This window comes from Perna viridis, chromosome 8 (assembly GCF_037379345.1).
Source record: "Perna viridis isolate PV_CMFRI_1.1 ecotype Kerala chromosome 8, ASM3737934v1, whole genome shotgun sequence".
In the NCBI taxonomy this organism is placed as follows: domain Eukaryota; kingdom Metazoa; phylum Mollusca; class Bivalvia; order Mytilida; family Mytilidae; genus Perna; species Perna viridis.
Window position 1 is genome coordinate 11,563,688 of NC_142452.1, and position 13,866 is coordinate 11,577,553.

General features: G+C 30.9%; 2 protein-coding genes across 3 annotated transcripts in view; one reads left to right on the forward strand and one right to left on the reverse strand.

The window, feature by feature from the left end:
• Window positions 1–447: 447 nt before the first annotated feature.
• On the reverse strand, window positions 448–11,978 carry LOC148609335 (DDB1- and CUL4-associated factor 7). Its single transcript, XM_088540886.1, has 9 exons — window positions 11,840–11,978; window positions 9,846–10,015; window positions 8,720–8,821; window positions 7,690–7,788; window positions 6,948–7,061; window positions 6,223–6,355; window positions 4,398–4,549; window positions 3,645–3,762; window positions 448–3,131 (listed from the first exon to the last, which is right to left on the reverse strand). Exons 2-9 carry the CDS (start codon window positions 10,005–10,007, stop codon window positions 2,959–2,961), a joined length of 1,053 nt encoding a protein of 350 aa, XP_088397012.1. The 5' UTR covers window positions 10,008–10,015; window positions 11,840–11,978; the 3' UTR covers window positions 448–2,958.
• Window positions 11,979–12,205: 227 nt separating this feature from the next.
• LOC148609336 (PAX-interacting protein 1-like) overlaps window positions 12,206–13,866 on the forward strand; it is a 29,483-nt gene continuing 27,822 nt past the window's right edge. Inside the window, exon 1 of one of the 2 annotated variants that reach the window (XM_088540890.1) lies at window positions 12,206–12,373. In XM_088540890.1, coding sequence (XP_088397016.1) covers window positions 12,290–12,373 — 84 coding nt within the window. In that variant the 5' untranslated portion in view covers window positions 12,206–12,289. The remainder of the gene's footprint in view (window positions 12,374–13,866) is intronic. The other variant, XM_088540891.1, reaches the window with a different exon arrangement.

Sequence of the window (13,866 nt, forward strand, 5' to 3'; positions counted from 1 at the left end):
AACGAGAGTCTCCCAGGACCCTGAATCTTTCACCTGGTTAAACTATACCTTTCAGCTTGCATCTAACATACATGTAACTTGATTTACAAACAAGAGTCTCCCAGGTGCCTGAATCTCTCATCTGGTTAAACTTTACCTTTCAACTTGCATCCAACATACATGTAACTTGATTTACAAACAAGAGTCTCCCAGGATCCTGAATCTCTCGCCTGGTTAAACTTGACCTTGTATCCAATATACATGTAATTGGATTTACCAAAAAACCTTTTTTAGCTAAATGATTTCAGAACCTTATTATAAAACTTTCTTAGACTTAAAACAACATTTTTGTGGTGAATCAGAAATTCAACACAACAAAATGTCAACTAGATCAGAATAAATTATTTACATACAGTATCATTTTTTCTCATCCAACACCCTATCCACTATGGCGAATGACGACAAAAATAAAGACAAAATATTTTAATTCTATGAGCTATATACATGTACAAGCACTGACTTTTGTAATGTTCCACCATAAAAAAACCTAATATTGTTACCCTTATTTATAACAAAGATAACTCCACATATTTATTTATCATAACTGTTTTTACAAAAAAACATTTTATAATTCACTTAACTTACAAAATGTAGAAACCAGTAACACAAATTTCAAAAGAGAAATCCAAGGTGGATGGATGGCCATGTACATGAAGCCTGGCCTGAATGGAGTTTACAAATGTATCAAGAAATTCAAAATTTAGCATTGTAATACTAACACAAGTGAATATTAAGGGTCTTGGGGGGGGATTTAGCCCAACATTAGGGCCTTTTGTAATTCGTTGGATTTGCCAATGATTTTCTAATGCTGTATTAACATGAAATAAGTTACGTCTTCGTACAAAAAAGGAATTACACTGAGAACAACATTCATATCTACACTATATCATTTATATATATATATATATGTATGTCCAAGGACAATTCATCAGATCCAGGACATACAATGTACATATGGTCTATAAAGAGGGAAACACATATCTTAAACATTAAAAATTGGTCATTAAAAACCTATTGTTAGTATCTTCCTATTTCTAACTCAATGTTAACATGTTGTTTTATTAACAATATAAATTAAAATGGTAAAATACTTTTTAATATATTTCTGTATTATTTGAACAGGAAATTATAAATCTAAAGTTCATATCCCTATAATTGTGCTTCTTTTAACCAATAAAGAAAAATATTTTTAGAATGTCACAATGAACTGATTAACTCTATAATGAATTGCTAAGAAAAATAATGCACAGAAAGCTGTTATATAAATCAGGTAACTGTACTCAAATTGAAATAAACTGGTTAATAATTGCTATGAGTTAACAGAATTTTAGCAAACCACGAGAAAATTCCTACTCGGTAACAAACCGAAACTCTGATTATTGAAAAGAGATAAGCACATCCTTGTCAATTTATTTATATCTTCCTGAATACAAATAACAGCTGTTAGGACCAATGACTGTTATATAAGCAAGATAAGTAAAAATAATAAGGAAAAAGACCTTCACATTCAGACCTAACAAATAACAACTACAGTCTTTAAAAAAAAGATAGCCGATGCAGTAAAATTTTCTTCTTTTTATTTTTAAGTTTCTACATTTCTTTCAAGAAAATAACAAGATACACAATTACCAATTTTCAATACAGGTTTTTCGAACGCTACTAAGTTATCAGTATATGGCCAATTGGGAAACAGAATTCCAATCAGATGACTTGTGTTTCCATAGAATAGTGTTCTTATGGTCAAAAGGTAAAAAGCAAAACTATACCGACTGCGTCGAAAAAAATAAAAAAAAAACCCAAAATTTCATAAAAATAGTGATAAAAGTAAAACTTCACATGTACATGTTACTTATTTACATAATTATCAAAGTTCAGTACAAAGAAGTAATGGCATCTATGTACAGCCTGTCAAAATCCTGAGTTAATTTACATGTCCACACAAAATGTCAGGATCAGGTCAATTCAAAGAATATAACGTTTAATTTTTTTTCATAGGTGCCATCACTGCTACTAATTATAAATGAACTTTTTTAAGTCATTACAAGCAATTGGCTGCTTCATGAGATTACAAAAATGAAATCACTTTTACTAATGACATAACATATAATGAATTTACAAAGAAAATGTTTTTCATGATTTTAATAACCATATATACTAGTATAAAACTGATACGAAGGTTAATGGAACTTAGTTCTGGGAAGATTCTATGAGGTCAACAAACAAAGTGGAAATTGGCAAATCGGAAGTGAATATACAATAAAAAGAATCGTAACAGTAAAATCCGGATTTGAAATAGCAGAAATCCGCTAAAAAATGGAAGAAAATCATCCCTGTTAGTTAAGGAAGTCATAGAATGTGTTTAACATTTTAACTACATAGTTTAGAATGGATGGTTAATCATGATATCATAAAAAATGTCCTTTATTCCAACACTGTCTGAAACTGCTAGGAATTGCTGTCATATTGGAAAATGAAACAGTATTATTTGACAGACAATAATAACCCTTAATTATTTTGATCCATAGGACATAGGCCTATAATTACTCTACTTTCGACAATGAGATCTTGGTCATGGAGTTTGACAGAAACAATGTCATCATCTTTCCTCCATAGTCTAATATCAATAATTGGTGGTACATTTATTCAGTAATACAAGTATTTTACTAATGAATGAACAGTACAAAAATGTATAGTTTAGTTACTATTATCATATTAAATTACATGATATGATGTTTACATTTTCTGTCAAAACGTCCATTCACACTTTCCAACTGAATTTATGGTTTCCTGATATAAAAAATTGTAACCTGGTGTCTTTCATTTAAGTATTTTTTCTTGTTTTTGAACACATCAGGAATATTAATAAACAGTATGAGACTCTTTCATTATATACATGTTTCCTGTCACACAATGAATGAGTTAGACTCTAAGAATTTCTAAGAAATTGTTGTAGCAGATAGCAATCCAGTCTGGTTGTGTTGAGGACCACTGAATCTGATTTATCTCCCCTGCTGCTGTGTAAGCCAAGATTGGATCTTCAATGGCTCGAGGCATTGACTGTATATCCCAAATAAGTGCTTGGTGGTCATCAGCTGAAAATTCATTAAGTATAAATGTGGGAAATCACGTACAAGGATATTAAACCTTATAGTAATAATAAATTGCAAGTATAGCTAGTGTCCAAAAATATATAGTTGAGTTGACCATGCTATATGTATGCTTTAATACAGAAAATAATGAATTTCATCTACTATACAGAGTTAGTAATTAAACTTACAAATATAGAAGCAACTATTAGTACTAAGACATTAGTTGTTTTTAAATCTATCAACCTGAATGTCGTATTAGAACTTTAGAATCTGTTCCAAACATTAATATAACTTGTTCTCATTTCATCTTAAACCTTGGTTCAATACAGCTGATTAATAGCTGACATTCAATTTGTTTACAATTTCCTGGCAAGGTAACAAGTTGTTCATTATGAAGTACATAAAACCTTTTACAAGACATTAACAGATGGGATGGACAAACAAAAAAAGAACAGACTGAAATGGGGCAAAAATTATATTAAAGGTGAAATGACAAGTTACTTGTATATAACATACCAGCAGTACATATGTGACAACTTGAGTGAGGAGCCCAGGCAATACTGTTGACACAGGCTCTATGGTTGTTCAGTCTGGCTACAGGCGTACAGGGAACTCTAACATCTAATATTACAACCTGTTAAGAAATAAAGCATACAACTAAATTGTGAACTAGTGGCTCAAGTTGGTATACTACAAATTACTTGTCTTGAATATAAACATTAAATAAAGAAAGCATAGATTAACTCAATCATATAAATTGTGAAATTTACTAAGATACTGATGCATGCTTCATATGAGGATACATGTGATTACTATTACAACCTGATATGATTTCTCTATCTCACAAATATCAAAAAAAAAAAAATCTTATTCTTATGTCATGTAAGAATACAAAAAAGCAAAGTTTTTTTTTCAGTAGGAACACTAACCACAAAACTGCTTTTCAAAGTGGGAAAAAAAATCAAACACAATAACATTTGAGAGACAACTCGGAAAACTTAGACACTCTTTAGGTACAATTTAATTGTTCTTGTTGCTGAAATTGATATCTTGTTGATGGGGGTCTAAGATTTCTTCGTTTGCTCTTCCATCATTATAAGATTCTCAATATGTTATGTAAAAAAAAACACACACACACAAATAAATTGCTGTGAATAAGACCCTTTATCGTGGACTACATGTTTGGGAGAGTGTTTGTCCTCATAATGAAAATAAATTGCCATGAAATTGAATTATAGTATACTTCAATAACTGTAAATAAAGTTTTACCTCTAGTGCATCCATGGCCATAGTTGCGAGATAGTTAGGATCCTGTTTGTTCCATCCGAGTCTCAGAAGAGGATGATGTTGGGGATCTTCATAAATAATTGTAGAATGTTCTAAATGACGCAGGTCAAACATACGCACAGACCCATCAGCACCTTCAAGTAAAAAAATTGGCATTTAGATTTCACATTACAGAATCATCCATTGACAAGAACTTATTTGAAAAATCAGTGATTTAGTTTAAAATATAATGAAGCATTAAGCAATACCTTTTGAGTTACAGATTACACAAAGTGGGTACCCTGAAAGCATGACAGACCAGTGGGTGGAGTAAAATGGCTAGAAAACCTGCTTTTACAATTGGCAATGCAGGTTAAATTGACATATTAACTAATTTTTGCCATAATGTTAACTACATAACCAGTGATAAGTTTACACACCTATCTGCTTTTTAATGTGTCACTTTGAATTAAAAAAAAATTAATGTCTGCATCCATTATTGCATTTTGTCATTTAATCCAAAAATGTGATTTTAATTTTTACAATTTGAGGAAAAATTCAGCATCTGGTATAAATGCTAAATATCTCATAATAAGCGTTTTTATCATTGAAATTTAAAGTCAGTTACATTTTAAAATTTCTGAAATTGCACTGTCTGTCTGCTTCCACCTGCTCTATACTGTGATTTTATTTATTTTCCTGATTATCAATATTAATGTTAAGAGAGGAAAAAGACTTGAAAACAGTAACTGGTTTATGGGTAAATAAAATAAATAAAAATGCTTTGCAGGGTACAGCTTGATATGCCTGCAGAGGACCCCTCCATTTTGTGGAATGGCACTTTGGTATACAAATTTCAGAGATCCAGTTTTTGTCTGTGCATAATAAAAATGCTTCCCTTTTGTGGTTTGGAACCTAGTTATAAAAATAAGATTAACCAACTAATAGTTATCTCACAAAAACCAAGTGTCTACAGACGAAGATGACAACAAGGATGACAGCGCCATACTATAATATGTCACAAATTTGTGGTTATATAATAAAAAAAAAATTATAAGGGTATCTGCATTTCAGGCAATTCATGAAGTTGAAGGTGTTGTTGTGTTATGTATACCCTCACTGGTACTGAAGTTGATAATGGATAGCAACCAAAATTGCTTACAACATATGCCTAATCTATATGAAGCCACACACTAAATTTGAAATTAATCCATCCATTGGGAACCAAAATTTCTAGGAAGAAAATTCTGACAGAATTAGGAACAGATAGAATGACAAACAAGGTGTTCCTTGGTGCTAGGTAATTTTAATCATGAATTGAATTTACATATGTGATACATCTGTCAGGGAATAAAGAATCCTATTATCATTTACCTATAACACGTAAAAGTTCTAGTAAATAAGAAATAAGAATTAATTGAATGAAAAATTCAGTCATCATTTCTACTTCTATGATAAACAGAGAGCAGTGAAACCCTGAGTTTTCCTTACACCACATGTATGACAATTGTTATCAAAGGAGAAATGGAGGGAAAATTGGAGGTCACTTTTTATTAATGGTTCACACTGACACAAGACTATTTGACTGCTAAAAAGTTAGTTTGCTGTTTAATTAAACAGTTATGAGATGACAGGATGTCAACTGCTCAATAAGACTATGCCCTCCATGTCTCTTGAATGATACCAAGAGTCAATCAATCTGAATTATCAGTCATCCATCGAGAAAACTGTACACTGGATTTTCAAAGTTCAACATTACCCACGGAAACCATGGAAATCAGTGCTACACTAATAAATGAAACCAAAGTATGTTCTGTTCCTAACTTACCCACACTGGCAAACATGTCTCTGCCTCCACCTGCTCTACTGAAGGCAATGTCATATACTTCCTTGTCATGAGCTATCAACTGTGTTTTAACATGACCTGATACTAAGTTGACTCTTCCTAATACCTGCCCTGTCTGAAATTATAAAAAAGACTAAAATTAAACTGACAGAGAGTTAATGTCTCTACCAGTAACACTATTGATACATTGAATAACTTAGTTGGTGATACCTTAAAATATCAAGTAAATACCCATTCACAACTTATAAGCTTAATCATTGTCATGATGGAGTAAATGATCCACTTATACTTGTAAGCTGTATCATTTGCAATATGCATTACCAATGTACATGAATATATACAACATGCTTTCTCAACCATAACAAAAAATAAGTCACAAGGATAGTAATGCTCTACTCAACTATCATGACAACATTAAAGGCATTCATATCACTGAACAGCTATTAACATATAATACACAAAAAGTAATATAAATAAATGTTCAAGTCCCCAGATTGCACATACTGGATATGACATACTGAAGGAGGTTTACATGTACTTACATGTACCTAAGCCCCCAGATTGTACATGTAGTATCTATAGGTGATGTTAGCTATGATATACTAGAGGAGGTTTACATGTACTTACCTCAAGTCCCCAGATTGTACATGTAGTATCTATACTTAATGTTAGATATGACATACTAGAGGAGGTTTACATGTACTTACCTCAAGTCCCCAGATTGTACATGTAGTATCTATACTTGATGTCCCCAGCAAATTGGGATCAACTTCATTCCAGTCAAAAGAAGTCAGTGGTGCACAAAAATCAGAATTCTTATTCTTAAAAAGAAAGGTAATATATAGAATTAATGGTGTCCATCTCTGAAAAAATAAAGTACTTAAAAAGTCAACTTGTTTAATTTTTGTGGAAAATAAATTTATCATATATTTACATAGTACATGTATTCATTTGCAGAACCATACATTTGTAGTTTTGTACATCATTGTTTTCAAATTTAAACAAGAAAATCTTCAAAATTGGCTCACAATCTAAGTACTTTTTTAAAACAGCAAAATGATCAACCTAAAAGTGAGGGACTTAAAATAAAGTATTGAATCTAGAATTATCTATATTATATCCGACATCACAAACAGTAATTTTAATTAAACTAGATCATTTATGAAGTTTTTCAGCCGACATTTTCAATTTTCTGACAGAGTATAAGTCTAGAAAACCATCTTGCTAAGTAAAATACTGTAAAAGTATTATTGTTCGTGGGGTACCAATTTTTTTTTCAGTTTTCGTGGGTCTGGTAAACCACGAAAGCTTGTTTCTAATGAAAAGGAAATTTCCCATTCATTGTATAATGGAGTTGCAAAACCCAAGATTTCAAGAATCTAACAACCATGAAAATTGGTACCCACAAATAAAAGTACATGCCCTTTCACAGTAAACGGATTTCCTTACATTATTAAGAAGACATTCTTGTCTTGTATCATTATCACTGACTCTCCACACTCTCAGATAGTCACCACTGGTTGCTAATAAGTCAGGGAAAACACCTTTCTGAAAAATTAACAAAACTTTATAGATATCTATGCTAATAGACCATGTAAAGCAGAAAAATGTGCTCCCACAGGAAACAAGAAATAATGACTAGAGATATCCTTGATTTGGTGATCACAGATACCCCCAGTATTTATCACGATATTGGTGATGAGTACCATTATGTAATGATATGTAAATTTTTCAAAGAAGACAGAAAACAATTCTTGCCAGTTTATTGGCATTCAAAGGCAATACTTTGAAATTTTCAGAACTTTTTTCCTCACAGGATATTGATGTACTTGGAAATATAGCTAAATTTGTGAAGATAATTTTAACGAAGGTCGTACCTCCAGGTTAATTTCATTACATAAACAATGGTTTACACATGCACTTTATGTAATATTATCAATGTTTGTATATTTTCTCTGTAACTGTTTATAGTTTAGGAGAATAAAGTAAAGTAATCAATCTTCCTAGTTGATTTTGTGATCACAGATACCCCCTGTATACCAATCTACCTACTTGATTTGGTAATTATAGATAACCCTTGTATACCTATCTTTCTAAGTGAGCTCCTGAGCAGTAATTAACAGTTGGACTTGACCTGTATATATAGTCCACAACATAATCTTGTACACATAGTTTAATTTGCTTAGGTTCAGCATATCATTAAATGTCATCCAAAAATCAAAGTGTAATGGATGAACTGACAAGAGGATCCTTATAATATATTGTCAATACTCTGTAAACACCCTGACTTGTCTATCGTTTATATTAAAACAACAAAATATATCCTAAATTGTTCACCTTTCACAATATCTATGATCACCATTCACTTATAGTAAAAAGCCTACTCCTTACTAAGTTATACTCCAAAACCAAACTTCACATGGATAGATTCTAGGAAATAATAGGGAAAATAACTACTGGTATATTAATATTAACTTACAGCATCAGGAATCCACATTATCTTAGTGGTAGGATAAGGATGATCAAATGTACTTTTAGCAGTGAATTCTGAAGTATCTTCATCAAGAGAAACAATCTGAACCTGTTAAAAAACATAATATATCGAGTTCTATCATAAAGATGTGTGGGGAAAATGATAAATAAGAAGCCATCAGTTAAATTGTCACTGAAAGTAATACTTCATACTTTAGTGTGGGTCTTTCTTGGAAAAGTACATAAGGCTGGTAGTTTGTATTCTAGAAGCATGATGAAACTAAACCTGTAAAAGACTTCATTACAGTTTAGTAATAACAAGAGTAATTTCCCAAAACAAAAAATAATAATAAAATAAAATAAAATAAAAAAATAATAATAATAAATTCAAATCTTCAATTTTTTATACAAAGGGAACATGTTTTTCATTTATTATATCAAGAGTAGATCCAGAAAATACATGTATTACCTCCAAATTACAAAGTTAATTTTTATTAGGAGCTTTCCTGTGAAAAAACAAAAACTTTCAAGAATTCTTGACACTAGACATTGATGGGATGCAATGCAACAAAGAGAGATTGTTGGCTCATACCAAAATAACTGTCAAATATAAACAAGAAAGCAGACAATTATTATCATTAGCTACAAAATGTTTATGTACATGTAGCCATAAGTCTCCCTCAGTGCCAGTATTAGTTAATGAAATATAACTAAAGAAGATGCTTGTTGTTAAGTGGAAAAAATAAAAGGTGTAAATTTAGAAGTAATTGATAAATGATTATAATGATATACAGTGTATGGTTTAGATTTAGCCATTAAAATGTAAGTTTTAGGAAAGTTGCATCTTCTACTCTTGAAACATGCTGAATTAATCAAAGTCCCAGGTAAATACAAGCAACATAAAAACATTATTCACATTCATCAATTTACTCAATAAGTATGACGGGTCTGGGATGGATGGACACATGAACACTATATCTCCTCAAAGATACAGCAGAGGAACAATAAACAGAGGGAAATGTTAAACAGGAAGAACTTTGTTTTAAACCTGAAGGCAGGAATAAAGAATCAACATGCACAGAATGTGAAAAAAAAACATGGAGATCATCACTGCATGCATACTTTGCACTCACTTTGTTGTTATATTCCTCAACAAAACTGCCAAGAGCAAGACGAAACCTTTTATCTGGTCGTATACTCCAGTTCATACTGTACACTGTCCATGGTGCATCATACTTGTAGATCTCCTTCCTCTTCCCCGGAGGTGGGGCTGGTGGTGCTGGAAGCGCACACATTCTTAACCCTGAAATTATCATAAATGCATATACATATACTTAAAGATTTAGCTGTACATGTATGTTTGTGTTGGTGTCACTTTCTTATTGTAAGCCATACATGTCTTTGTGTTGTTACTGTATATTACTTTTTATTTTGGATTTGAAGAATTATCATTGTTCTGTTACCAATGTACATGTACCATGCATTTATTACTTTTTTTGTTAGGACCTTTCACAGCTTTTACAACTATCGAAGACCTTTTGGTGATCTCTGAAAGTATTTTGCTATTTCATATTTAGGTTATACATGTACATGTAAGATGGTGATACATTTTACTAAATTCTCTTTAGTATTATTGAAATTAAACTACATGTACATGTATGTAACCCATCTTCCTTAACATAAAAATCAGCAAGGTGAGCTTTTCTATGTATATTTGTATACATTGACATTTTCATCCTGGTGGGATTGTTCTCTCTTTGACATATTTACCATACCTAATGTTATGATATGTATAGACATTGTCAATTAAAATGTGTACTGTATATGGAAAACTTTAAAAGTTTCCCCAGATTATGTCTATATCATGGTGACCCTCAATGTATTATAAAAAAATAAAAACACATTGATATCATGGACTTTATAGTACACGGACTAGTCACTCCTAAAAAAGTCTTTATAATGTGTAAAAATACATGTAACTGTGCCTCCCTGGTCCTTATTATGTTTAAATTTTGTCTGTAATATTTACATTTGACATATGCATACTGGGGGAGAGAAATCATTCAGAATTTTAGTTATATAAGTTATAAAATTGACAAACTGATAATGACAAAGTTATGATAAAAAGACCTAATTTTGTGCGTATTAATTTGGCTATTTTATGTTCTTTGTTGTGTTGTCTGTTTTCCATGTCTGGTCTTTGTCCCTAGATTACATTCTGTTGATTTCCACTAGAATCTTGGTTCCTTTGATTACTCTTTGAAATAGAAAATATTTATATTCCTCTCATTTTAAATTAAAAAAAATATAGATATATTGCCATTTTCCAATGTTTAATTTGGGGCATCACTCACCAAAATCCATCCAGTGGTTTCTACAAAAACCCTTAGAAATTTAAAAAAATTGGCTAATATTAATAAACAGCCAAATAGCAAAGGCAGTATTCTATATAGATTATAACAAGTGATCTCTCCCTCTAATATAAACTCCTTGATAACACCAAGTGTTTGAAAGATTTTTAAAAAAATGTAGAACTACAAATGTAAATTAATGAGGTCAAAGACAAATTCATTTCTGAACTGAAAATAAATAATAATAATAATAATAATATTATTTATTGGCACAAACACAATTACAATAATTGGCAAAGGCCCATATAATTGATATATAAAAGAGTAACATATATAGTAGCGGTATACATGTAAATAGAATATTAATCAAATGTTATGAGAAGAGATATTTGATATGAAATAAATTTTTTTCTGATAGAAAAGATAATATCTAAAAAATTTGTGATAATCTTTAGTATAGTATATGAATCACTGAATATACATTGTTTCAGTGTGTAGTAATTAACTGAATCAATATCTTTTTTGAGGATATTTGATAATTTGGACATAATAAAAAATGAAAGAAAAATACATAAATGGTTGAATACATATAATTTAAGCCTTAAGCTGAGTTGGGGAACAAGTAAAGTGTCCTTTTGTTTCTTCAGACCATCAGAAGTGTTGGCTTACTTGTACATTGTACATGTACACACAGGTAAAATTTTATTAACACAGGGTATGATTCTAAAATCTAAAATTCTTTCTCAGTCATCCGATAAAGATAAAACTTAACTTACCGGTAAAGTTCCTCACATAAACACTTGCTGTGAATGTATCATATAAATATAAATTGAAAACCAGAAAGAGGAAAAATGCTAAAATTTTGTTGTTTACAAAATCAATACATTTTTTTTTACTTTACAACAACCGGAAATTGGACAATTTTGGGGGTATTTTTTTTTTTAAAGATATTTCATTTTTGAAATATCACAAAAATCTTGTGTTGTATATTACAAGCTTATTATTTTGAATAATTAAATAATCAGATAGTGAGATATTGCTTTTTAAAATTTCATGTATTTTACGACAATTTAATGCAGTTCGTATTCAGATCTTTGTTAGTTCGATGCTTTAGAATACTCAAAGTTTTCATTAGGTTTTTAAACGCAGTTCCGATAACATTATTGATTTATGCAAGGCCAGAAGAAACAGCGGGAATGAAAAAACAATAAGAAAATTCTCTGAAAATGGATGATAAAAGTAGCCAGAAAGTGCCTGATAACCTGTTTGAAAAAGTGAAATATTATGTCGTTGGTGACATACCTCAAAAGGTCTCATTTTCAACCACCTCTTGGCCCATTTCATCTCCAATTAAATTTTCTAAAGCCGGCGCTACTTGCTTTGAATCCTACAAAAATAGAACATAAATATGTTAATGTTATAATAAGTTTATCTTCACCTGCTTATATTATGAGGAAGGCACTAACTATAAGTGCAAGTGAAGTATAAAGTGTTACGTGTACTGAGCATTTATTCTAAAACATACTGTTTCACATTTCTAAATTTCTCAATGTTTAGGGATCTTCATTCACTCTTAAGTTAAACTGTCCTCGAGGTCAGAACAGTAAAACTTATTTATATAAACACAATGATATATCTATTTTATATACTCAAAATTAATTTAACTAAATCAAAATCAACTCAATACGTTTTACATTAACCCTTAATAGAAACTGCCCATTGAGTATGCTCAATGAGTTACTCAACTGAACATTTATTGAAACAAAATGAGCAAAGTATCATATGTAACTCTATTTTTTAATTAATCCTTATACTTGTAAAACACAATTAACTTAATGGTACCTAGACAATGTCTATCGCTTAGCGTGAGACTCTCGCCAAAAGATTACTAAATGCTAAATACTACTGCTCTTTAGAAGTATCCTTAATAAAACACAATAAACTTTACATCGCAATTTAGACGATGTCAATCGCTATGCAAGACTTCTGTCTAAGATCTGTGACCACCAGATCTAAAAAAGAGCGAATTACAGATTGCAACGGCTTTTATATGCCCGGTCACATGACTGGATCAATTAATTAACGCCAAAGGGGTGTTTACAAATTGTTGACCATACCATTGTATTGAAAATGACGGGTTTATCCCCATGTCTAATAAACCAGTCCAAATTATCGTATGCAAACAATATAACTAAATACCAATTGAAATTGCCAAATACAAACGCACATACTTTAATAATTTCATCTAATCAACCATGTACATCGTAATGTATCAGTGGACTAACCTCAGAATTGTCCACTATCTGTCCCAATGACTATATTAAGAATGAACTATATTTAAACCACGCATGATGGTCAACATAATTGTTTAGTTACCAGATTACAGGGATTCAACTGATGTATTTTGCTGATAAAAGCATCATATTTTGTCTAACTTTGAACACAATTAATGACAGTATAATTGGCAGCTGACCATAAATCAATTTCATTACAGAAGTACAAAATATATTATGAAATTTGGGTTACCCCACTTAGTGAGTATTCAAGATCACCAGACACACCCTCTCTATCAGAAGATCTTAAATTCTTGCTGTACACATGCCTCTATGAATTTGGGCACTAACCTTCATATGGTGGTTTTTTTTACGTATTATGAAATAATAGATTTCATGTCAATCTGTCCCCTTGTGGTTCCATCCCTAGTAGATCCATCCCCAATCATAAACTTGATGCCTTATACATTAAGAATTCATACAATGAAAATATTAAACATTAATTATTGAAAATAAATGATCTTATCCTT

What these genes read in the sequence shown, in the direction of transcription:
- LOC148609335 (XM_088540886.1), bottom strand. Translation starts at nt 10,007, where the DNA reads ATGTGTGCGCTTCCAGCACCACCAGCCCCACCTCCGGGGAAGAGGAAG. An exon ending in GTACAATCTGGGGACTTGAG is followed by an intron (nt 6,356 to 6,947) that starts GTAAGTACATGT and finishes TTATAATTTCAG; the next exon opens with ACAGGGCAGGTATTAGGAAG. An exon ending in AGACATGTTTGCCAGTGTGG is followed by an intron (nt 4,550 to 6,222) that starts GTAAGTTAGGAA and finishes TTTTACTTGAAG; the next exon opens with GTGCTGATGGGTCTGTGCGT.